The 26,227-nt window shown below is 47.9% G+C and overlaps 1 protein-coding gene across 2 annotated transcripts in view; it reads left to right on the top strand.

Moving 5' to 3' along the window:
• ZFHX3 (zinc finger homeobox 3) overlaps positions 1-26,227 on the top strand; it is a 344,347-nt gene that overhangs the window by 216,586 nt on the left and 101,534 nt on the right. For both annotated transcript variants that reach the window (XM_052795595.1, XM_052795594.1), the window contains 2 exons: positions 12,007-14,756; positions 18,382-18,878. In XM_052795595.1, coding sequence (XP_052651555.1) covers positions 12,053-14,756; positions 18,382-18,878 — 3,201 coding nt within the window. In that variant the 5' untranslated portion in view covers positions 12,007-12,052. The remainder of the gene's footprint in view (positions 1-12,006; positions 14,757-18,381; positions 18,879-26,227) is intronic.

Here is a 26,227-nt window from a genome sequence, read left to right as displayed (position 1 = left end):
ATCAATAATGTGGCTTATGCTGCTTTAGTATCTCACTGGTATTGATTACCTTAACAACTGTGCTGCGGTCAGCTTCTGTTAACCCATGCTCTACTGATCGGGCTTGTCTGTCCTGCTGCAGGAGGCAAAGGACTTGGCTTTCAACATGGGCATGTGCAGAAATTAGCAGCAGGACAGGTCAAATGCAGCTTTTAATCAGAGAGGCTCGATGGTAGGATTTTGATCCAGGAACGTGGAATTAAGTGCATATTCTGTGTACTTGGTATTTTAACATAAGATTGAAATGTGATTCTCAGTTTAGGCTCAAATGAGTTTGGGCTTGTAACAGTATTGTGCAGTGCTTTGTCAGAAGGCATTTCCCCCAAGCAGTGCATGCCCCAAGACCCCTGCCCTTGAAGAAGGAAGGCTGCTCCCTCTGCAGCGAAGTTGTAACGCTTTACCGGGGACCTGGGCTCCGAATGGGACTGGAATGGGAGCACTGGACATCCCTCGGCTGCTTCTGGCTCTGCTGGGACTACCCGAGAACTTGCTGACGCACTGGCGTGCCGGCACCTCTCACGCGTGCCTGGCCTGTGAGAGCAAAGGCTGTGCTGCGGAATCAGGCGTGTGCTGTGAAACTCCACTGAGCCCACTGCAGCCTGCCGGGCTGAGCTGGGGGAGCTGAATGCTGCTGCCTGGACCAAAGACTTTGTCTCAGCTAAGTGAACCCTTGGGGGTGTTTTGACAGCATTGCTTCTGCTTCCGGCAGAGCAGTCAGCGATTAAGAATATCAGGTTAGTAGCTTACTCCATTTTGGGAGGAAGAAAGATGACTTTCTCTGTCGGCATCCAGATGGACAGACAGGACTTTCTGGGATTTGGGTGTACCTAGATAGTTGGGTCTTGTGGCCCAGTATTTCTCCTAATGGAATTTCCCATCATTTACTGCCCTGCTGATTTCTGATCAATGAAAATAAAATTGCATTGCCTCCTGAGAGGCTCCATGTATGGCTACAGCCTCCAGCTGTGTCAGTTCCGGTAAGATAATCTCATCAGGCGTGCAAGAGGGTAATAGGAAATAAAAATAAAACCCACAATTAGCAAGAGGCCAAGCAGCAGAGTAACACTTTCAGTCCTGGAGGTCTGGAGAAGTGTGTGTAGCAACTTCTTCCCCATCTCCAAAGGAGCCTGCATCCCTCACAGCTGTGCCACAGCGCAGTCCTCGCTCTGTACGGATCCACCGGACACATGATTTGACACCCGTATTTATCTGAATCTGTGTCAGCTCTCCCTTGTGAGATGGTTAAACTTTCACAAGAGATGTGTTTGTTCTGAAGTGTATCGGGGATGTAGCAGCTGACAGAGTGGCTGCATACTGTGGACTAGGAGAGCATGAACTTGAGACTTTGAGCTGTCAAGCGGCATGTAGTTGTTGACTCCTGTTGGTTGCTGCAATCAGGAGGCTTTATTTAGGCCAGATAAAGAAAACGCTTAGACTGTATCTGAAGTCCAGAGCAGGGCACTGTTTTGGTAGCTGATGAGCATGCAGATGCTCTGTTCACAGGAGCATTGGGACCGCTTGGATCTGCTAAAAGTTTGCCTAAAAGGCACTCCAAATGGGAAGGTTTCCCAACCATACTGGCAGGTTTCTTTATCTGTCCTAGGGTTCTGGGTTTTTTAGGGTATCTTCCAGTGATATAACTGTAACCGGTAAAATTTACTCCATACCAAAACATTAATAGCTGATCTGAGCACACATCTGGTGACCTTTGCAATGGGGCTTTGCAACACCAGTGTGTAATTCAGAACTAACATATCGGGCAGCCACGTTGTTTGTCTAAGTAGCAAGCAGAATGGTTACTGAATGACTTAATGCCACTGAGCCTGCTCTCCTTGTCCAAAGTGTCGGCTTTCCTGAAGGGTAGGAGAGAGCGACTAAGCCCAGGACCAGGCATTGTGTCTGTTTCCTAACAAGGACTGGATCTGAGCCCTGGCAGAGGAGATCTGCATGACTTATGAATCTAACTCTTACCCTCTGCTTGGCCCTTGACACTAGTCTGGAACGCACATGTTGTTTGGGTAAATCAGTAGAAGGAAAGAGCATTGGCAGGACTTCTTCCCTAGGCATGTGAGTCTGCATGTGGAGAGCGTTGCTCGGAGAGCGCAGTCTAGCAGCAGAGCATTAGCTTTTCAGGCTGGGCCATCTAAGGTTGGATGTGTCTGCTCCTGAAGTCGTGTTGCAGGGCTGGTTGAAGCGTAGCGGTGGTGGTGTGTAAGAGTTGGCTCTCTGTAGCAGTGCAAATGCCTCAAGTGTTCCCGACTGGGTGGGGCTGCTCAGCATGTCGAGTAACTGAAGATGGGAGGTGGATGAACCGTCAGGAGAGCTGCAAAAGCCAGCAGGAATCCCTCACTTTCAGGAGCCGATGCTGTGATTTGCATCCTGTAGTCTTGCTATAAATGCTGCACTTTCTTCTTGGATTCAGGAACAGCGCTCTGGCGATGTAAATACCATCTTGGATTTGTTTATATGTGTCTTTATGGTGTTTGAAACTTGCAACAATTCAGGGCTTCTCTCTTGATAAGCATCTCTGTGGGTTAGATGGGTGTAGGTGTTGCCTAGTGCAAGGTCTTATGGATGTAACTGCCCTTTGTAGTAGGGACCGGGTGGCCCAAATGGAGCTGTGGCAGCTCTTACCGGTACGAGCTACTGGACAGGCTGCTGGGGTAAAAACGAAGGAGGGGGGAAAGGGCAAGCTTCAGACTGTGGCAAAAGGGGGGAACAGGGAGGCCCTATTCCCCAGGTATTAAGGTATGGGGAACCTGGGGGACCGCAGAGTCCGTGCGACGGAGTGAGGCAGTTTGTCCTCGACAGCTCTTTGGTTAGTTTTGGAGTTAGGTCAACAACAGTGCACTGAAAATGCGAACCAGATGCAAATGTAGTTATTTATGCAGCAATGTAGGCTGGAAACAGCGTTTGACAAGAACTGTTGGGTTTTTAGAGCGAAGGGGGGAATTGCGCAACTGCAGAATCATGGAATGTGTGATGTTTTGAAACAAACCAATGTGGAAACAAAATCTGAAACTTCGGTGGTGTCCTACACAAGAGGAGAGGTTCGTGCGGGACCTGAAAACAAGCTCCGTGTCCTGGGAGCGTGTAAATGCCATGTCACTTCTGAACTAAGCAAGTGCTTTACTTTTTTTTGTTGAGAGAAATGCAACTTAAGCTAGTTTACCTCTGCTACAAAATACTTTCAGTGCAAAGTGTCTCTCTGGAGGAATAAACGTTCTTTTCCCCAGCTGCTCACTTAAAACCCTCTGGCACTCCTCTGGATTACTCTGCTCTCAATGACAGTGGGTTGATGATTATATAAATATTTTCATGTGTAGTACAGTAGCTGGCTCAAAGGGATCAGCAAACTTGGAATAATAGTTCATAACAAAATGTTTTCTGAAAAGCTGCCTGAATCTTGTATTACTCTCATTGGCTCAATTTTAGCTGGTGTGAAGGACAGAGGAAAAAATGTGGATAATGTAGAAGGTTCACCTTTTCAAGGAGACCCTTTCTCTTAGTTTCATGCCAAGTGCTTGAGCCCTACAGCTTTCAGTCCTGTTTTGTTCAGCGTTTCCTTTGCTTCCTGCTGCTTGAAAAGCTGTTTATGCTAATGATCCTATGAAGATCTGAGGAACTGGCTGTGCCTATGCATGTGAGCCTGTGTGTAAGAGAGTGCTTGCATTTTCTGTCCTGTTAATGAGCGTGCGCAGTGCAGCGCTTGTTTGTGTTGTCAGCATGCCAGTTCTGGAGCACTGTCGGCTGCCAAAGGCAAGCCCTCCATGTGGTTGTCTTCCTGCTGGGAGAAGACCGTCCTGTCCTTTTGAGGTGCCTGATGGATCTTTCCCTTCTGTAGACCACTGTGTGCTACCTCGTCCTCTTCTGGGACCTCGTGCCCTTCAAGACCCGTTGGCTAGAATCCCTCAGAAGGGAAAACACGCGGTGTTCACAAGGGTTTCTACAGAGGCATGTGAATTCTCCAAAAGAGTTGTCAAGCATTGGAACAGGCTGTGCAGGGAGGTGGTTGAGTCACCATCCCTGGAGGTATTTAAAAGACATGGTGCTTAGGGACACGGTTTAGTGGTGGACTTGGCAGTGTTAGGTTAACGGTTGGACTCGATGTTCTTACGGGTCTTTTCCAACCTAAACGATTCTATGATTCTATGAATTCTTGGCTTTGCCAGGATAGCAAACCAGTTCGCGAGGACTTGCAGCCCCGGGACTCTTGTCAACAGGTGTTGGAACCCATGGGTCGGCGTTGGTTGGATCCTTCTTCGCTAGCAGGCAGGTCTGGCTTGCTAATTCCACTCCTGGTGCAATGGCATTGGACGTGGCTGTGTGTCCAGCTGGAAACAACAGTCTGGCACTGAGCAGTGTCTGCAGAGAAACTCTAGGAGAAGTCAAAACTGAGCTTAGGCTTTTGGTTGGTAAAGCCTAACCGCAGAAGAGGAAGGAGGCTAGATGCAGGATTTGTTCAGGATTTGGCAAGACTGATACCTTGTTACGAATACTCAGCAAACCACCTTTGTTGATGAGGCAACTCGGCTCTGATCAGGTGTGTGCCAAAAACAAAACTTGGTCTTGCTTGGAAAGGTGCAAGATGTGACTTGCTATATGAAAGAGGAAAATTAGTTTATAATTTCTTCTTTAGAATGTTGAACTTGGCAAATAAGTATCACTATTTTCGGGGGGGGGGGGGGGGGTGTTGGGGTGTTAGGAAATGCATAAGAGGAATCCCAAGGCACTGACATCGTAAATTGTTGATGGAAACACCCAGCTAGAAACCATTCTTCAAGCCATGCATCTGCATTCACTATTATGCTTAGCTTTTGGCTCATAAGTATCATTTTATCCTACTATTTCAAGTCCTGTTGCAGAATACCTCAACACTTCCCTTAAGCTGGCAGGTATTCTTACTGCTTTTTGGCACCTTAATGAATGGGAGAGAGCTGGAATCTCTCTCTTCTGTTTAAGTTAGAAGATAAAAGCATTTTATGAAGCTGGGAATTGAAACTATCTCTGTATTGCTATCAAGCTTGAATATCCAGCCCTTGTTGCTTAGGAAATTTAAAAAGATCTTTCTATTCTAGGAAGTGACTTTCCACATATTTGTGTGATAGCAGCCACTGTATAAATCTCATAAAGTCACATGCTCATGCAACCTTATTTTACCTTCTTATATGGCCATCCTCCTTACTAAGTGAGGCAGTGTGTGATCATGTAATTAAAGACAGTATCATAATGCATATGCATAAAGGAGCAAAATTAAAGTTGCTTTGGCAACATACATTCCATTCTTCCTTAATTGTTGAATTTTCAATCCTAGGTAATGATTTTTATCATGTCTTTCCATATGCAATTTCCTAAGTGTTACAGGAGTGGTTTGTAGCACACCAGGTGTGGGAGAGTGACACAGAAAGCTTTGATGCTTCGGGTTCATGGTGTCACCGCTTCGGAAGGACGTGGTAATTGCCTTGCTTTCCCCCTCCTGGACTTCCCGCTCTCGGGAGCTTTGAACATACCTGGTCTTAGGGATCGTGAAGTTCACTTGGCTGCTTGGTCGCCTTTGGTACGCTCATCCCTAGTTTTTAGACCGGAACGAGTGTCATCGAGTGCCATTCCTGAGACAGGAGTTTCTTGGTGACCTGAACATTAGCACTCACCAGGTTGTGTCCTTCCGAGGACATTGTAAAAGGCCAAGCTGAGCGTGTAAGGAGGGGTGTGCACAGAGTGTCTAAGCCTGCCTTTAGTCCTTACGCTGCCTTTGTCCTCTTGCCTCTGTCTCTCTCTGCTTCCCCTCTGAATCACCAGCGCCTGTGCTGGAGCTAATCTAGGGTAGTCTCTCAGCCTGTATTTACGGTATTGATTTATAGAGTGTCTGTTGGCACAACAGGCAGGTGTGTATTTACAAAGTTTAGAGGCCGTTGTGCAGTTTTCTCCAACAGGAGCCACTCAAGTTGAGTTGCTGACTGTGAGCGTTTGCGTGAGCCGCCTCTTTTGTGGAGCCATGGCAAAACGCTTAAGAGCTGGCTGGAGTCTGAGCCTCTGCTGCTTGCCAGGATGCTCTGAAGGAGCAGACCCTGCTCATTACAGGGTTGAGCACTTCTCTCCACCGTGCGGCTGTGGGAATAGGAAGGGGAGGGGTGCCTCGCTGGGTATCTTCCAGGGTAATGGCCGTGGATGTAATGCATCTGCTTGTATCTTTTCCCTGTCCTCAGCACCCTTTTTTTCATGGTGCCATGTGGGTCATTAGCTGAGGGAACAGTTTCTCACTGTCTCTTTCTCCTTTTGTTTTCCTCCTTCCTCATTGCTTCTAGTCTTGGTTTACTGCCAAACAGCCTCTTGTGAAAGGGCCGCCTAATTAACCCTGTGCTAATTAACAATTTAAAATTACACAGCACGGCTGTTCGTATTTAATTCTCGGGAAGCCTGGGCAACAGCAGGAACCCCCTCCTCCCTCCCGCTCCTGTCCCCGCCGCCCGCGCTGCTGCCGCGCGTCCCTGGGGGGAGGAAGCAGCCTGGTGTCGCGGGCCGGGGGCTGCCCCAGGAGCCCCCAGCTTGCCAGGGGGGTGAAGGGTGTTGCTTTGGCATCAGCCGCTCCTTGGTGGTGGAAGCGTTGCTGTAAGGTGGCACGTCTGTCCCTGTGAGGATGGGGCCGGGGGCCGTAAGGAGGTGACGGGGGGAGACGTGGGAATTGACTCCACTTGTGTTCTGGACAGAGCGTGGCTGGAAACCACCAGCCGTGGTTAGCAGAAACTCGATGAAAGCGTGGGGCACGCAGCACGGTGCTTTCGTTTGCACCGTGCCGTCATCCAGATGGAGCTCGGCTCTGGACCGCCGTGGCTGCCGCTCCCGCCCTGATGGAGCGCTCCCTGCCCCGCGGTGTCCGCGCTCCTCCAGCCGGGTCCCAAATCCGCTTGGAGGGGCTGCGAGATGCAGCGACGCTGCGGGGAAGGACGGGGGGCTCGGGTGGGCTGTGTGCCAGAGGCACGGCGAGCACAGCGGTGGGAGCAGCAGGAGCCTCGGGGGCTGCCGTGAGCCGCGTGGAGCAGCGGTGGGACCCGAGGCTGGAGAGGGGATGGGGAGAGCCCTTCCCTGCCGCTGGGGCGGTGGGAGCGCAGGGAGTCTCCGGCGCTCAGGCTGTTCTCTCTGTAACTGGAGTTCATTGATTTTACGGGAAACCATGTTTACAGACAGAGTGCTGATCGACCTGACGAGTTGACTTCTGCCTCCTTAAGTAAGAACTACCTTTTCTTATTGACTGGCTGATAAACAGAGCAGAGAGGGCGGGGGGCAGGGAGAGGACGCGAGGTGTGCAGCGCACGGCGGTTGGGTCTGTCCTCGCAAGCTCTCCTTGTCCCGTGCGGGTTGCTTAGGGGTGGTCTGGGATGGAGGAGGATGCAGGGCCCGTAATAGCGGACTAATAACTGCGTTGTACTCCTGCTCAGAGTCTGGTTTGCTTTAAAAAGGAAATTGCTCTTTTCAGTTTCAAGGGACGATATCTGCAGTTCCTGTGTGAACAGAAACAAATATTTCTGTGCCTCTTCCTCCCTCAGCATCATTCTTCAGGAATAGCTCTGGTGATGAACGGAATGGGCAAGAAAACCTTGGGTTTGCGTAGGAGCTCGGCCTGTGTCCAGGGGCCCTGGCTGGCCATGTTTCAGCCGTGGGTTTTTCCACCTGCCCTGGAAGGGCTCCTCCGTGTCGAGGAAAGGAAGAGGAGAGAAGATTCCTTCAGAGTAGCACCTCCTGAGCTGGTTAACTTGGAGTGAGTGGGGGGAGAGATGTTAAAGCAATGCAAGGCAGAAAAGCCCACCAATTAATTGGTAAGCGCTTGCAGGTTTGCCTGGCCTGGCCTGGCTGGGAGAAGATTGGCTTTCTTGTCAATAAACAAGTCCCCAGTGCAGCATCAAAGCCGCAGTCCTTTATCAATCGCGGCCTCCTCTTCCCGCATGTTCCTGTAACTTACCAAGCATTTATTACATTGATTTTACAATCAGGCTGTTAACCCTCCCGCCCCATCCGCCCTGCTAACCCTTTTGGCCCAACTGTCAGTCAGGCATCTTCCTGCCAATCAAGAGTTCTTGATAATGGAGATGCTCAGGTTCATGTTGTATCTCATCTAGGCATGTTTCCTGGGTAGCTGTGCTGGCAAGGTGAATGCTTTTTGTTTAAAAGCATTTCTGGGGTGCTGTTGTTCCACATTACATTTTGAAGTCTGCATAGATATTATCAAAACTTTTCTTGGCAGAAGTACAAAGCTTATGTTGTTTTTTACTTTACTGATTTTTTTTTTTTTCACCCAATATGAATTTGGTTTGGTTTAATTTGGATTGCGGTTGTCAATCTGAAAGGTAGCAGTGAGAGGGAGAGAGTATGTCATGTTGTGGGAAGGTGAATATGCAGCCTCAACACAGAAGGATCTGGGAGCAATTTAAAGAAAACATACAGCTAGGGACAAATGTTCAGTGGGAGACAGCTGGTGCAAGTAAGAGCTGTTACAATGCAGTGTTGAAGTGTCATTTTAGCTAAGGTAAGCAAAACTGATTAGGAAGACTGAGCATTTTGGCAACAGGATTATGGTAGTCTTCTTTCTTGTTCCACTCAGTGCACCAGGTTATTGTTATTGCAGATCAAATCACTGTTTATTCCCAGTGCAACCAGAAAGACCGCTGTGTATGTCACAGAATCCAAGGAAGGTGGGGACTGGAAATGCTGTAAGGTAATACTGCTCGTGAACGCTCTGGATCCATGTCCTTCTGTAGGCATCCTTGCCATACTTGTTTTGAAAAATGTTACTTTCTACCTTCACATGTAATTGTAAATACTTTTTCTCAAGCTTCACCAGAAGTAAAATAGGACAAAAACCTGCCCAGATACCTTCATACGGGCATGCCCAGGATCCCAGTCTGGTGGTCAGCAGTGTGAAAGATTTGACTTGCTTTCATCCTGTTCCACTTCTGCTTTCCATGGCCCAGGAGTAGCGTTTGGGTGTAGGGGAGCCTTACTGCTGATGCAGGGGTGAGATCAGACAGGAGACATATCCCCCTGCTCCCTTTAACTGCTGGAGTGCTTTCTGGTGCTAGTGAGGAGAGCTTTTTCTTTCCTTTGCAGCAGGAGGCTCGCCAGGGCAGGGGAAAGGGCACCAGCAGCAGTGAAATAACTACTAGGCAAAAGCATTTAGGGATTGTATTCCCAAAGAGTGTGCAGGAGTAACCCCCAAAAGGAACTGCAGTATTTGGAGAATAGGAGAGAGAGATCTTCTTCTCACCTAGGGGGATCGTATCTATTCTAACATACTGTTACTAATGTTAATCTATAATATCACAGAAGTTATAAATTTCCATTGTTGTGGATGAAGAGGGGCTTGGAAAAAGTGAAGGTGTATAAATGTACATGCATCTGACATGCACGTAAGTACATGCATCTGTCATTACATATACATAATTATGTAGGAAACAGTATAAAGGGAAGATAGGAACACATGAAGGCAAATCAGAAAAAGTATGGATGGCTTCATGTAGTAAAGGATAATAAACTGGTAGATAATGAAACCAGGAAAAAAAGAGATAATGTTGAAAGCTGCTCCATTTTTGTTTGCTTGAACTAATTTAGGTAATTCATTCAGTGCTGCTGTGGCATGTCACCTGCTTTGTAACTGATCAGGTCTTCTCTGGCAAATTTTCAGTTCTCTTCATACTTTCCTTCTCTTTCCCCAGTTGCTGAAATGCCAGTTGCTTGTCTGCACCAGATGAGTCCCTGTGCGCTGGCACAGTTGCGTGTGGTGTCTGCCGGGCAGGTGGATGCGTGGGGGAAAGGGCTGTTGTCTGTTATGGGCACGCTGCTCTGCAAGAGCTTGCAAGGGTTTTCCAGGTCTTCACGGACTCAAATCGAGCTAGAGAGCACTGGAAACACTTTCAAACTATGATTATAATATTTAACGTTTAGATAGCAGTGTAGGTTCCCAAAACACTGATAGTCTCTGTTGAAAGAGACCAAGGGTGGCAGCAGGCTGCTAATGTGACTGGAGCCTTTGAAGGGAGAGACCTTAAACCCCGGAGGTGTCAGCTGGTACGTACACCAGTCTGCTGTGTGCAGACGGGTGGAGGGGGTCCTGACTGATAGTCTGGTCTAGCCAGAGCTCCAGCACTGTGCACTGCTTGGAGTATCTCATGAGCTGAAGCAGCAACTGCTTGGAGGATGCTCAGGTGAGAGCAACTTTGAGGAAGCTGTAGTAAATGAGAGAGGTTTAAAGAAGGAACTAAAAGAATTTGTATAACTTTAAGTATGTTATTTAGAGTAGATCCCACTGAGTCAGTTTAAGAGTAACAGCATATTGTTAAATTAAAACCCACCCTGCCCCCCTAACCCTTATACTAAGTATCAGTAAAAACTCTCCCCAAGCATGTATTCAGTTTTGGCATAGTCTGACAAGCAAAGTGGTGCTTATGTTCAGTTGGTAGAAGGTAAAAATACTGTGAAAAAATTCCTGTGTGACATTGATGACCACGGATCTAGAGCATGAGTCTTTTGATGTCTCTTGGTTCACAGATTGTAAAAATGTGGTGAAGTTGGCCTCTGCTTGCGCAGTTTTTCCTCAGTTGTTTTCTGTGGATGCTTTGTATCTGTATACCCGAGGAAATCTGTGGACCACAGGTAAAAATCACTTTTATAGATGGGAAATCTGTGGACCACAGGTAAAAATCACTTCTACAGTTGAGGTAACAGTGCTTTAATTTCTGCTGGTGTTTCCTCCCATGTGGCTTGCACAGGAGCTCTCTATGGGAAGCAGACTACAGAAGTGCTTCTTTGCAGACAGGATTCTTGGTAAGATTGCAGCTGAACTGGCAATCTCCTGCTGCTCTGTGGTCTGCATTACAATGCTCCAGCTCCTAACAGTAGCACTATCTAATGTCATAGGTCTGTAACCTCTAGAAAGGTGTGTCCTGCCAAACTGGCTCCGTTAGGATTGCAGTGCAAGGGACTGGCAGGATGCAGCAAATGGGGTAGAGGTGGCAGGGAGCTGTGGATGTGGGCCATGCTCAGCAGCCCGTGCTTGCTGGCTGCCTGGCAGTCAGTGGGAGTTCTCCGGGTCTTGTTGTATTTGGTGGAATAGAAATAGCGGGAAGGGCATCCTTCCTTCTCCTCTAGGACCGGCATCGGCCATTTGCCTCTGGGCGTGAGAGGAAGCCGTCTGTGCACAGAGGCTGTGCCCTGCAGGATCTCTGGGAGCTTCCTGGAGCGTGGTGGGCTGACCGCTTTCCGATCCCCAGGATGGACCCTTGTCAGATCTGGAATTTCCTGTTTGGTTTCTCTCCTGACGTCTCCCTGTTTAAACTCTGTCCAGAAAACAGCAGTTAAATCTCCTGTGCATACCAAACGCTGTTACTCCGAAATCTCTGTGGGTTGCTCTGGGTCTCATGGTCTACCATGGAGGTGCACGTGTGGTAGCTCCGGTTTTGTGCTTCCTGAACCGTTAACAGGAGGGAATCACCCCAAAATAACAGCATCTGGCTGAGGGAGCCGCAGAGTACAGTTTTTACAAAGTTTTAAAGCTTCAGCGCTGTTTTGTTGTAGTGTCTTAACTCTGTTTCTGTCAAAAGCTTTTCTGTTACATTTTCGTCCAGTTTTTTGTTTGTTTTTCTGAAGATCTAAGGTTTTGGGGACGGCAGTGCGGGTCCTACGGTCTTCCTGCCTCCCTTCGGGAAAGGTGGTGGGGGAAGTTTTCACCACCTTCCAGGTCCCTTCGATTTGCCTCTTGCGTTCCTCCTTCCATTGTATTTCCATGGCTCGTTTCCAGCGGTGCATTACCCGAGACCGGGCCGCCTGTTCCCGGAGCCCGTCTCGGGGCACCAGCTCTCGCAGCCTCCCGTCCGGTCCCGAAGAGCGGGGTCGGTGGCCTTCGTGGTGGGGGGTCTTTACGGGAACCGCCTCTGCTCCCCGACTCACCCGCCTTTCTCCTTCTCTCCCCACCCGCAGGTCCGAGCCGTACCGGGTGCAATGAGCGCTCCGTGCCGGCCCTGCCATGGAAGGCTGTGACTCGCCCGTCATCCCTGGGAAGGACAATGGGTGCGGCATCCCTCAGCACCAGCAATGGACTGATCTCAACAGCGCCCACCTCCCCGACACGGCCGGCAGCATGGAGCAGCCCGCGGCGGAGAGCCGCGGCCCCCTGGACAGCCTGAGGGTCCCTTTCCCCGAGCGCGTCCCCGAGAGCAGTGCCGCGGCCGGCCCCGGCGCCGAGCCCGCCGGCAAGGAGGTGAGCTGCGGCCAGTGCGCCGTCTCCTTCGCCGGCCTGCAGAGCTACATGGAGCACCGCTGCGCCGGCGCCCGCCCGCCCCCGCCGCTGAGGGGGGAGAGCGGGAGCGAGAGCAGCGAGGACGGGGAGGAGGAGAGCGACGTGGAGAACCTGGCCGGCGAGATCGTCTACCAGCCGGACGGCTCGGCCTACATCGTGGAGAGCCTCAGCCAGCTGGTGCAGAGCGGAGGCGCCTGCGGCAGCGGCAGCGGGGCTCTCTCCTCGCTGCTCCCGAACTCTCTGCCCAAGCAGGGAGAGCCCTCCGCCGCCGCTCCCGTCTACCCACAGATCATCAACACCTTCCACATAGCCTCATCCTTCGGGAAGTGGTTTGAGGGCTCAGACCAGGCCTTCCCGAATACCTCAGCCCTGGCGGGCATCAGCCCCGTCCTGCACAGCTTCCGCGTCTTCGATGTGCGACACAAAAGCAACAAGGATTACCTGAACAGCGACGGTTCTGCCAAAAGCTCCTGCGTATCCAAAGATGTTCCCAACAATGTGGACCTGTCCAAATTCGATGGCTTTGTGCTCTACGGGAAGAGGAAGCCCATCCTGATGTGTTTCTTGTGCAAGCTCTCCTTTGGGTATGTCCGCTCGTTCGTGACCCACGCGGTGCACGACCACCGAATGACTCTGAGTGAGGAGGAGCGGAAAATTCTTAGCAATAAGAACATCTCCGCTATCATCCAAGGGATAGGCAAAGACAAGGAACCCCTTGTCAGCTTTCTGGAACCAAAAAACAAAACCTTTCAGCACCCTCTCGTTTCTGCAGCTAACCTCATAGGCCCTGGACACAGTTTTTATGGTAAATTCAGTGGCATTTGCATGGAAGGCGAGCAGGCCCTCCAGGCCGGGGCGGCCGGCGGAGCGGAGCCACCGCCGGCGGGCGTCCTGGCCCCTGGCACGCTCCTCAACCTGGGCGGGCTGACCAGCTCGGCTCTGAAGACTCCCATTACCTCAGTCCCCCTGGGCCCGCTGGCTTCCAGTCCCACCAAATCCTCAGAGGGGAAGGACCCTGGGGTGGCAGAGGGGGAGAAGCAAGAGGGGGGTGACCAGGACAGCCTCTCGGAAAAGGCAGAGCCGGTCGAGGAGGTGGAGGAGGAGGAGGAGGAGGATGTGGAGGAGGAGGAGGAGGAAGAGGAGGAGGAGGAAGAGGAAGAAGATGAGGACGATGAGGGTTGCAAAGGACTGTTTCCGAGCGAGTTGGAGGACGAACTGGAGGACCGGCCCCAGGAGGACGCTGGGGCTGTGGCAGGCGGCGGCAGCAGCAAAAAGGACCTTGCTCTCTCAAACCAAAGCATTTCTAACTCTCCCTTAATGCCTAACGTGCTCCAGACCCTGTCGCGGGGCACAGCTTCTACTAGTTCTAATTCTGCTTCTTCCTTTGTCTTTGATGGTGCAAACAGGAGGAATCACTTAAGCTTTAACAATGAGGGCGGCGGAGCCAGCGTGGCAGAGGGCAGCAGGAGGCTGGACTTTATCGATGAAAGTGCCAATAAAGACAATGCCACAGCACCAGAACCAAATGAGAGCGCGGAGGGTGAGGACGGGAGCTACATCTCCCATCACCAGCATGCTGGCCCCCTCTGTGAACTTGGGGGTGGGGAGTGCCCCTCGGGGAGCGGCGTGGAGTGCCCAAAGTGCGACACGGTCCTGGGCTCCTCGCGGTCGCTGGGTGGCCACATGACTATGATGCATTCTCGCAACTCATGTAAGACACTCAAGTGTCCCAAGTGCAATTGGCACTACAAGTACCAGCAGACACTTGAGGCGCACATGAAGGAGAAACATCCCGAGCCGGGGGGCTCCTGCGTCTACTGCAAAAGTGGACAGCCACACCCGCGGCTGGCACGGGGTGAGAGCTACACCTGTGGTTACAAGCCCTTCCGCTGCGAGGTCTGTAACTACTCCACTACTACCAAAGGCAACCTCAGTATTCATATGCAGTCCGACAAGCATCTCAACAACATGCAAAACCTGCAGAACGGAGGGGGAGAGCAAGTCTTCAGCCACACCGCTGGGGCGGCGGCAGCAGCCGCGGCAGCCGCGGCGGCCGCGGCAGCCAACATTGGTAGCACCTGTGGGGCCCCCTCCCCCACCAAACCAAAAACCAAACCTACGTGGCGGTGCGAGGTGTGCGACTATGAGACCAACGTAGCTAGAAACCTTCGTATTCACATGACCAGTGAGAAGCACATGCACAATATGATGCTGCTTCAGCAAAATATGTCCCAAATCCAACACAACCGGCACCTGGGCCTCGGCAGCCTGCCGTCCCCCGCCGAGGCCGAGCTCTACCAGTACTACCTGGCACAGAACATGAACCTTCCCAACTTGAAGATGGACAGCACTTCCTCAGATGCACAGTTCATGATGGGTGGATTCCAGCTAGATCCCACCAATCCCATGGCAACAATGGCTCCATCTCTAGGTGAGGCTGAAGGGTTTTCCACCATGTCCATGTATAAGGGAGGGATTGTGTTTGCGTTACCGCAAAACCCTCGTGCGCAGACTGGGCGCTGCGTGCCACGTCCCTTTGTTCTGTCTCTGCAGCCCCTTGAGCAGTGCAGCCGCAGTGCGGCAAGTTGCCTTTGTGTGGTGGTCAAGGATGGAGACTACACAGTGGAGACCTCTCTTCTGCATTCCCCCAGACCAGTTTTTCTGATCTTGGGAAAATATGTTACTTTTCTGGTGCGTTTTCTAAGAGTTTTAGTAGGGAGCTAATAAACAGTAGATATGGATGAATTACTGCTGACATGCATTAAACATTCCTCCTCGTCGTGGAAAGCATCCTTACTACACTGTTTCATAATGATTTTTCCTTGGTTTGGTAAGGCGTGTGAGTAGTTTGTGAGAGGGTCTGATCAGTTGCTGGTGCTCTCAGAGGCAGATGTTGAGCTGGTTTGTTACGTGCTGCGTTGCCCTGAGAAGAAAAGGTAAGCAAGTTTTGAGAGTTGTGATGAATTCGGTGGAAGGGGTGGTGTTCCTTTGCTGAAGAAACTGAGCTGAAACCGTTCCTCTGATGCCAGCAGGAGATAAAAGATCCAAAGCTTGACCAGATGAGAATTATTAAACTGGAGGGGAATGGCTAGAGAGAGAGAGAGAAGATTATTTCTCTCATCAGATGACAAAAGCACTTAAAAATGAACTACCAAATGGATTTTTCTTGACAACGAGCATTCATCGTGTTTGTGTTGGCACTGTGCTTGGTGCTGTAGGGGGCACACCCTACTCCCATACAATTTAGCCCAAGAATTAGACTTAGAGTGGGCATAGAGGGTCAGGTCCTGCTAGGTTCCTCCCCTGTGCTGCTTATGTTGCCCAGGGCCAGCAGCAGCCGCTTCCAGTGTGCATGTGCTTCCCGGTGTGTTTAAACTTTGCAGCACTCTAGGATGAGAACTGGTGCAGAACAGACCCCCCCATGCTTCAGGTGTGGCAGATGCTGACTGAAATTACTGCTGTCTTTATGCTGTTTTGCTGCTGCTGAGAATTTTTCACAGTGCCTTGAGAAAGTATGTGAAAAGGAATCTGCTACTTTACCTGCTTTCCTCTGAACTAATTTCTCCGTGCTGCGCTCTGCCCTCCCTAACCTTGTCCATTGATGCTGTTATTACTGATGCGCTCCATTACTGGTTCACTGGTCTCATGCATGTTCTCCTTTCCTTCAGCTATTCATAGTACAGTTTGTTATTAGTCCAGAAGGACATGAAAGTCATATGAGAGAACAACAACACAAGATACTAAAAAAATGAAAAAGAAAACGGAGGAACTCGTGACTATAAATTAAAGTAATTATCTCCCCCCCCCCCCCCCCCTTTTTTTTTTTCCCCTGTGGTATCCCAGCTTGCATCTTTGGGAGATCAAGGACACAGTCTTTTTTAGTGTATTTTCAATAGCTTCAAGTTTCCAACAGATGTAATAGACAGTCATTTGTAATATAGCTTGTAGGGTATAAAGTTAGGGTGTCATCTGTAGTGGGTTTCTTGGAAGGCGCCCTTTGGAGCTCAGAGACCCTCCTTACTGAAACACAGGGCAGTTGGCAGGAGAGAAGTTGGGAGTATTTTAAGTAAAGCCTCCTAAAGTGCATGACAAGGCCTCGAATGTATGTGAGCTTGCCTGGGTCGTGATTTAGGAATTGTACACTTGATGGTTGCAAATCTCAAGCTGAGGATTGCGGAGGGAGGCCATTCCCATGTCAATAAGCACTTGACATGAGCTCAGCTCATTAGGCTCATATACACACACTATGAACTTTGCTAGAAGTGAAGCAGATTTTTCCTGTTTTTACACTTCAGTCCAAAACTAGATTTGAGTAGAATATTAATAATTCATAAGAGTCTGCTTTGGGGTTTTTATTGCGCAATGTGTTCAGGAAAGACTGATTTAAAGAGAGGATTTCAGGATATAGCCTAAAAGGGATGCTTAGAAGAATCACTACAATTAGGAGATATGGACCATAGAAGGCAAGAGGTTTGTTCCCTGCTCTTCTGATATTTAGTGAGCAGGTATGCAGGAGTAGCAGTACGGAGGGTATAATTCTGCCATGGCAGGGAGGGATAGAGTGGATCAAGAAAAAAGATTGTTGACTGCTTTGATGGAAAGACAGGTTCCTGACAGTGCATGCAGATGGGACTTTCCCTCTCCAACCTGTTCTTCTCTGTGTGAGCACAAGATCTGTTTGATGAAAATGAGGTGCTGTTCCTCTAACAAGCTCAGCATCCAGGTTGTCTTGTAAGCTGTAGTTCCTCCTGCTTAGGACTGTAATAAACACTGTGGTATTGCATTTCTGCAGGAAAGATAGTAGCGTGTACACTGCCCAAAGCTGTGGTCTGCACCAACTGTGGTTGTATGCTTTCAGAAAGGTTAGTGCGGTTCTGCCTGAACTTTGAGTGTCCTCCTAGTGTTGGCTGCTTCTCAGCAAACAGGTTGAAACAAAGGAAACTAAAAGTTACGAAAATAAAATCTCTATCTCTCATTTTGATTGACTAACTGCTGACCTGAAGGTTCCTTTAATAAGATTGTTAAGCTGAGCTATGACGTAAGATCAAGGTAAAATACCAAAAAGCTGCAGGAGGAGCCTAAATGTCTTAAAAACAGAAAAGGAGAGCAAGGTGGAGCAAAGGTCCTAAGAAGAGACTGGTGGTTGGTCTCTGTGCTTTGGCATAAAAAGTTAATGTTAGAAAAGGAAAGTGTCTCTGTCCATACCTTCAGACTGCTCTGATGTAAATAAGAGCTTGCTGCATTCATTTACTTTAAGTGAATAGAGTTCAGCTCTTGGTTTGAAGAGTAGATCTGACACTTAAAGACAGTAAGCATCCTGCTGGCTTTCCTTGACATGCTCTTGCACTCTCATTATTAATAGTGGTTTTCTTTTCCTTGGGCATACAAAGCGTCTGTCAACGCTGTTTTTAGGAGACTGTCCGCCATTTTGAAATCTTGGGCAAGAGATGAGATCTAATAGTGCAAGAGTGGCACTTTTCGGATTGTTTTTTGTACTTGCCACATTCTGCGCTGTTGCCCGCTTCTGACAGCAGTGCGGTGACCTAACTGTAGTACCCCTATCACTTGGACTTGTGACTGTTGACCTTTTTTATTAGGAACTGTGCTCAGGTACTGCATGAGGTAACGCTTCTTGCTTCTCCAGGTAGGCAAGAAAAAACAGGGTAAAGTGGTGCGCTGTTCTTGAAATGGCCACGGAGACTTTCAGTGCAGTGCTAAGGAATTCTTCATCCTCTGAAACTTTGTAGGGTTTTTCTTGCCACCTTTCATAGGCAGAGGGTTGGATACTTCTCCTTCAGCAGGTGGGTGGCAAGGGCTCTTGCGGTCCTTTCCCAGCCTTCCGTGGCGGCTGCGATTGCTTTTTTTTCTTCAGGTATGGTACTGACCAGCAGCGTAGAGGAATAAGCGAAGGGACAGCAGTGCTTGGCTTTTCGCTGTGCGTTTGGTGGGTGCAAGAGTTGCACTGAGAGCAGTGTATGTTCTGCTCTGTGCTTCTCTTCTGGCAAGTAAAGAATTCAGCTTTTCTGACCTCTTTCTCCCCTTTTTCCTTCGTGCAGTGGGTGGAGAGATCCCCCTGGACATGCGGTTAGGTGGTGGACAGCTGGTGTCTGAGGAGCTAATGAACTTGGGTGAGAGTTTCACACAAACAAATGACCCATCACTGAAGCTCTTCCAGTGTGCTGTGTGCAACAAGTTCACTACAGATAATTTGGACATGCTGGGCCTCCACATGAATGTGGAGCGTAGCCTCCCTGAAGACGAGTGGAAGGCAGTGATGGGGGACTCGTACCAGTGCAAGTTGTGCCGCTACAACACGCAGCTCAAGGCAAACTTCCAACTCCACTGTAAGACGGACAAGCATGTGCAGAAATACCAGCTGGTAGCACATATCAAGGAGGGTGGCAAGGCCAATGAGTGGAGGCTGAAGTGTGTGGCCATTGGGAATCCGGTACATCTGAAATGCAATGCTTGTGACTACTACACCAACAGTCTAGAGAAGCTGCGTCTTCACACAGTGAACTCGAGGCATGAGGCCAGCCTGAAGCTCTATAAGGTAAGGGTTGGCTTTGCTTCATCTTCCTTCATTGCCCAAGTGCTGGAACAAAGGAAAATCTATTTTGAACCGCAGTGGATTGTGATCCTTTGGAGACGAGCTGCTCAGATCTCTCCAGCGGGACCCAGTCTCACTTGCGTGGTACAGCTCTTCAACCTGCGCTTTGGTAGCAACTGTGGTTGTTAAAGCCTTAGGCCAATGGGTGTTCATGTCAAGGTGCTTTAATGGGGGCTTGTATTTCTTATAGCACTGCATATAAATAATACTCCTGCACAAAAATTCAACAGTTGCTGTTGAAAACGTTGTGTGAGGTGGTATTTGCCACGCTTTTGTTGTCTCTTTTCCATAAGGCAGTTTATTAACCCATATGAGATTCTTCATGAGCACTTGAAGGCTTTTGCTGTTGTCAGAGAAGTGTGTTCATCCTGGCATTGAGAAGGCTGGGTGGATGGAGCGGGGAGGGATGGAGGAAGAGGGCCTCTCTCTCTGTGCTTTTATGCTCTGTGTACGTTAATGCTGGGATCTGTAAGCAAAGTGTTACTTGAGGCTGCAAAAGGGAGAAGGCTGGAAGAGAAGCCTGTATACATGTGCAGGTACTTGGCCGTGCATATGGACAGACTGTATTTGGAGGCATGGCAGGTTTTCATCCACGGCAGTATTTGGTGTATGACTGTTGTCTGGTTTTCTTTACTCTCCCCCCCCCTCCTCATTTTGTGTCTTCTTTATAACCATCTTCTCTTTCCTGACGTGTTTCTCTCATTCACAACCCCCTCCCCTCACTGGCCTGAACCCTGTGGGCTGTAACCCAAGAGGAGCTCCGGATACAGTAAATAGTCCTTTCACTCGTGCAGCAGAATTGCTCCAGACGTTTCTATTGATTTTCGCTGGACTTAAAGCTTCACCTTTTTCTCTAATCATCCCATAATGGCTTTAGTATGAACAATCAGGTACGAATTGCCATAAATCTAAGCAGCCACATACCTTCCATTCACACGTGCTATCCCACTCATTGTCTTTTCATTTCTCTCAGGTTTTTTTATATTCTTTCTGTCCTCATCCTTTTCTTCCTGCTTTCCCCCAAATGTGGTTAGATTTTTTTTATATATATAAGTATATATACACGTAGACTGTATTTTGTGCTTCTTATCTCTTTGAATGTTTTTCTTTATGTAATGGGAATTTAAAACTTGACATTGAACTGTACAGTAGCCCACCCATGTCATGGTGCAGACACATCAGATTTCAAAACTCCTGGATTTTCCCTAAGAATGAGCAGTTCCAGCAAATTCAGAGAGGAAAGAGACAACCAGGAGCGTCATAGAAGGTTTGCCTTGAGCTATGGTTGTTGGACCTGCCTGGAGCTGATGGGGAACTGCTCAGAGGAGCAGTATGTTTCTGCTGAGCTCACTATTGAGGCCAGGACTGCTGTGACGATTGCTGTTGCCACCATCAGCTGGGATTCAGCATAGCACAGCAGAGTCTGACTCTAAAAATGGTCAGATCTACACATATGTCTCTGCTCTCAGATGTCCAGGAGACCTGAGAGAGTAAAATCAGCTTGGATACTAGGGGCAGGAGAGTCTCAGTGAGACTTTAAAAATCCAGCTGAGGAATTGTATCTCCTCTGTGGAATTCAGTTTGGGGTACAAAAGAGTTGTCTGAAAGTTCTATGATGATTTTTAACACATAATGTTGTTCTCTTAAATACACATTGCAATAGTTTAAAAATTCTTTATCTAGACCTTCGTGTACGCTGGTTTCTACTGGGAAAGAAGCAATCGGAGCACTAGACTTCTCTCACTCTGACGAGGGGGGGGAAAAAAAAGAAGAAAGAAAAAAAAACCCCACCAAAGTCAGACTCAGGGACAGCTGTAGATGCTTGTAATAAAGATTCCTGAAATGCTTTGCTCAGACAGGTGAAGAGGAATTGTCAGTTTTCAGGTTTGTAAGAGGCCTGGGCGGTTCTCAGAGCTCTTATAGCCCTTCATTCCTTCTGATGTGAAGGCAGTGAAACACCAGACAGAGAATAACACATTTCAGAGTAATGAAGTCTGTTGTATGGTCCGTATATTAGCTTTCTAGTATGCCTGTATAAAGGCTGTAGCAGGAGACAGCGGATGGCTGGATCCACAGCCTCTGGCTCCAGCATAGCTGGAATCAGTGTTAGACTTCATGGAAAAACCTGTCTATGGATCAAGCAAGCTTCAGTGCAATTCTTCCAGTCTTCAGAGTGGTTGTAATGCCATGTCTCTTTTGACAGCTGAAAAGATGCAGCGGGAGTGGGGGTAGTTCACGGAATGGTTTCTCTTCTCTCAGGCCTTGGTGTGGTCTGCAGTAAATTGAGATTGATTGGATGTTATTTTTCCTCTTGCTAATGTAATCCATTAGCCTGGCACATGCATAATCAGTTTAGAGCACAGTTAACTGGATGTAATCGAGTTCTTCCCTGCCTGCTGGAGAAAATCCTCTCCAGATGCTGCTGGGTGAGAGCGCATACTAGGCTTATCACACACAATCCTCCTTATTCTGCTTTTTTGCCATTTTTCTCTTAAATCGCATGTTACTGGCTGCTTGCATTGCCCAAGAGCCACTTCTGTTAGTGCTACTTGCTGCCAAAAAATGTAATCTGGAGACACTGTTTAGCCCCTAGTCTGGTGAACCTTTTAGTCTTCTGCAATGCTTCCAGTGCCGGAGGAGAAGGTCTGGTCTTCTGCTGCCATCTTCGTCCTGCACCTCGCAATAGCTTGCATCAGACCTCTTCCCCTGTCAGTGATGAGGGGGCAGGGATGCCACAGTGGTGTCCTTGCTTAGGACAAGAAACTGGAAGGGTCTGGTAATCTTTCCTTTATTCTTATCTTTTCCCTGAATCCCTACTGTCCCCCTAAAATCCTGCGACTAAACTGGAAATCCTGTCATTTATCTTGCACTTGTTTGGGGAATGTGGTACTTGTGCCTCTCACCATGACTGCTTATCTCCTTGGTGCGGTTGGTAGTTTTTATATTCTGACAAACTACCTGGAAAGCATGAGTACTGTTGTAAATGTGTGTGCTTAAATTTTTGAGGTGGCTGTACTGGCTTGATGTAGATGACGGGTTTTTTGAAGTCCCTTCATCTCTTAGCTAGGACAGCCCGATGAATATAGTGAGACTGGGGTTGAGTTACATTGGTGGTTGTAAGCAGAGAGGCAGAGATTGTGCAAACTCTTGACAAGTGCAGGCTTACTGTAACAAAAGTTAAGCCTTGTGTCCTCGTGACTGCAGAGAGCTAGACCAAACTTGAAGCAGAGCAGCATTCCCCACATCTGGAAGAGGTTGGGCACAAGTTCCTGGCATCTATTGCACAGGTGGAATTTCCAGAAGGAATTAATCTGCTTGAGCAAGAGCCAAGTTTGGACGTTTCCTACAACTTCCTGAAAATCTCTAGTGCAAAACCTGCAACTCGGAAGAAGTTCAAACAAAGAACTACTGAAGAAACACTTTGCTGGCCAGACTGCTAAATGAGTGCATTCAGTGAGTTCATTCATTGTCTTCCTTTTCAGTCTTTCCAAGTGCTGAGTTAACTTTTTTAGGGAATAGGGAGTCTGAAGGAGAGGGTTTGGGTTACGTGATGCCCTGCATAGAGGTTCTTTGTTAACTAGGAGATGCAAAGCGTGCAGGAAAACAAATCCTTAATATCAGTACTCAAGATACTAGCCATGATGAAACTTGGTGGGTCTGTGCTGACCTGGAAAGAAATGAAGGTGACCTGTGAAAAAGAAAACAGGAGGTGCAGCTACAAACCCAGCAGAAGGTGGTGGGAGTTGCCAGTTCTGCTGCGGAGCAGCGTGTGTCTTGTCCCACCTCTCCCGTGGGCGCAGCAGGAGTGTGTGTGTCTCCTGAGAGCGGGGAGGCTGAGCTGGAGTAACTGCAGCAAGATGCTGAGCTGTGCTGGGGTTTGGGAGCCAAGCTTTACAGTTCCAGTTAAGTACAATACACGAGAAAGACTGAAACCAAAAGCATATATTCTGTGCGGTGTTAATCGAAGAGCTGTGGTGGGGCTCTTAGTCTTAAATGAAGATACTGATCAAATAGGCAATGGAGAAAGCTGGTGGAAAGGAAGATAATCCCAAGGACACTGCAGTGTGAGAGTGCAGAACATGTAGGAGTGACAGAGAAGTTGGGGTGACAGTGTGCATTAACTTGACTCCAGTAAAATACCATAGAATCCCCAGCAGTGATTTACATCGCACAATTAAGAAAAGTATACAAGGCTGTATCCCCAGCTACTGGACCAGGATGGTGGCTGTGATGTGCTAAGGGAAATTTGACAGCCTGCAATGTAGAAAGTGCAATAGGAGACACTTTTTTTAGCTACCACTCTGCAAATGGGGTAAAGCGTCATGGCAGTGTGTGACGCAGTGACTAAACTTCTAGAGGCTGTAAGCGTCAACTTGAAGAAACTTGTTGGAAAATCCCAGGAAGATTTTAATCCCAGATAATGCATGGAATATTGTATGAGATGTAGTTACTGAATGATAATGATAATGCATTCAAATTCAATATCCTTCCATAATAGAAACAGACAAAAAGAGCATTTACCATAACAGTATCTAGCTTTGAAGTTAAAAGTACATGAAAATGGGTGAGCTACTGTTAGAGAAATTAAAAGGGTGTGATATGTGCAGGTCACAGAGGATTTACTTAAAACCACGTTAGGTGCTTGTATTAAATGTATACTACCCACGAGAAAAAGTTGAAAATGGAGCGGGGGGGGAAACCCTGCCAAAGTCCAGAGAAAGTCCAACATGATTAAATAGGAAAGTATTTCAAGGGGAGGTAGAAAAAGGAAGAGGGAAGAAGGACCACAGTATGGGGAAGGGAAGGAGGAGTGAATTCTTCTCACCCGTGTTTCAGAGAAGAATTGAAGGATGCCTCTTTACATAAGATAAATCCAAGAGGTGGTCTCAGTTAGAGGTACCAGTGAAGGAAGAAGTCACTGGGGTTACCAGGACTCTCTAGTAAAGAGTTCTGCAGGAACCTCCACGTGAAATGGCAGACTCCTGGCAGTAATGTGTGCCAGAAACTACAAAGCATTAAGTCAGCAAATCGGTAGCAACTCTAATAAGAAGAGTCTTAGTAGCCATATGGATTAGAAAGGGGAAAAAGCAGGCTTTTGGAAGAGAAGGTTGTCCCAGCACTGCTAGTTATTTGAAGGAGTCAGCCAGCCTCCAGGCAGGACTGGGCTGGTTCATACGGGCAGTGGGTTTCCCAGAGTCTTTGCCAAGATTCTTCATGAACAGCTCTTAAGCGAAGTTGTGGTTATTGTCACTGGGGGAAGAGGTCTGTGAATTGATAGCGAGGTGAACGATGAGAAATAAAAAGTAAAATAAAAACTAACTTTCCACAATGGAGAAAAAATATTAGAAAGATATGGGTTTTTTTCTGTGTTTGTAAGTGATCAAAAAATGGAGTAAAAAACAAGATTAAAAATCTGCTATAAGGTAAAAAAATGTAGACTGCTTAGATGTAAAGCTGGATGACGGTTCCAGAAGAACTTTACAACACTAAGTGCTTTCACAGGAAATGATGGATGAAATTCAGTGTCAGAAAGTGTTAGAGGAATGGAGGGCAGACAGCCCTAAGGTGAATGTCTGGGCTTCTCTCCCTGCTCCCCCCATCATGAAAAAAAAAGAAAAGGGGGAAAAAAAAAAAGAAAAGAGCAAAAGAGAGTTTAAAATTGCTCTTCCTGCAAGATGTGGAATCATTCCCAATGTCTTTGAAAACATTAACTCAATGCTCAGTGGCAAGCAGAAGGCAAGGGTAAAACATGGGAACTGTGTAAATCCTTGGTTTGCCTGATGGTTGAATATTGTGTTCAATTTAGCTCATTTTAGGAGGGATTAAAAAAACTAAAAGAAGCCCAGAGAAAGTGGCAGGGATGATAGCTAGCTGGAATGACTTGAGTGAAGACAATAAATAGACTTCGGAGTTAGCTTGACACACGAATCCAGAATGGAGCAGAGAAGGTGAATAGGCAGCAGTTGCTCACCTTTTCCTCCTAGCACAAAAAGTAAGGATCATCTGGTACAATTAGCAACAGGTTTAAAATAGAAAAAAATACTTTTTTTGTACAGCATATCATTTACCTGTGAATCTCATTGCCACAGAATGTTGTAGAGAGTGGACACACAGATGGACTGAAGAAGGAGCAGGACAGATAGGTGAGGAGCTGGCACATCAATGCTCATTAGATGGTCATTGAGACACAAGCTCCAGCTCAGTAAATTCTCAAATAGCTGGTAGCTGGAAGGCTTGGTTATGTGCTAGAAAAGGATTGTTTTAGATCTGCCCTGTTTCCTTTCACAGATTTCACTGCTAGTGGAAATTGCTAGTTTATTAAAATCTGGTTACTGGGTTTTTTTTATTACTGTGAGTTAAGCATGCCATAGTTCTACAGTAAGGTAAAGCTGAGAGTCATCTCATCCCACCACTTGGCTGACAGTAGATGTTTCCTGTAGGACTTCAGTGTCAGAAAGCTCTATGTTTTGTCAGGTAAAGAGTTCTAAAGAAATATCTTGGGGTTTCAAGCTTTAAAAAGAAAAAAAATCAGAAAATTAATGACATCAATGAGAAGCAAATAAAAGCAGTTCTTGGCTTTTGGCTCCAAGATACAAGAGACTAAAGTGGAAAGGTTTTTGATTTTTCTCTCCTTCGTGTGTTTTAATCAGCCTACCAGAAGTTTGGAAAGCACTCTGTGTAGTCCATCCTTCTGCAGCCGCTGGTGTAGAAGTCTGTCTTTGTCACACAGAGGACGGCAGAAAACTCTACCCCGGCCATTGCCAGCAAGTGGTGGCTCCGCCGTCAGCCCCTGGAACTAGCCCAGCTTCAGCCTCCGGACCCTGCAGGGGTGCGAGAGAGCTCAGCTCGGCGTTGCCGGAGCTGCGAGTAGCTGGTGTGATTCAGCTTTGAAATACCCAAATGATTTAGCATAGGCAAAAGAAAACACGTTTGGGTTTTGATTTTTATCAAAAACCTCCTTCGATCTCTGCCTTTTAAGGTTCTTAGGGTAAAGTTGCCCACAAAGAGTCTGTCGGGCTTGTTACAGAGGATTTAGAGCTGTATTAACCTTTGATTTACTCACTGTCTGCCTTCTGTGTGTTTTGGGTTTATTTTTGCACGTTTATCTTTTGAACTACAGATGCAGCATCAGAGCTCTGAATTACACTCATGAGTAACACAAATTGTGCCAGAAACCTGTTTAAATTATAGAGTATAAGGGACTCCTAGCTGATTTCCTACAAGGGGCTTCTAGCTGATTTCCTGCAAGATCTTAAGTTAAAATTCCAACAGCAGCTTCACAAGTGAATATC

Source organism: Harpia harpyja, chromosome 9 (genome assembly GCF_026419915.1).
Source record: "Harpia harpyja isolate bHarHar1 chromosome 9, bHarHar1 primary haplotype, whole genome shotgun sequence".
Classification (NCBI taxonomy): domain Eukaryota; kingdom Metazoa; phylum Chordata; class Aves; order Accipitriformes; family Accipitridae; genus Harpia; species Harpia harpyja.
This window is presented reverse-complemented; position numbering and strand designations above follow the sequence as displayed.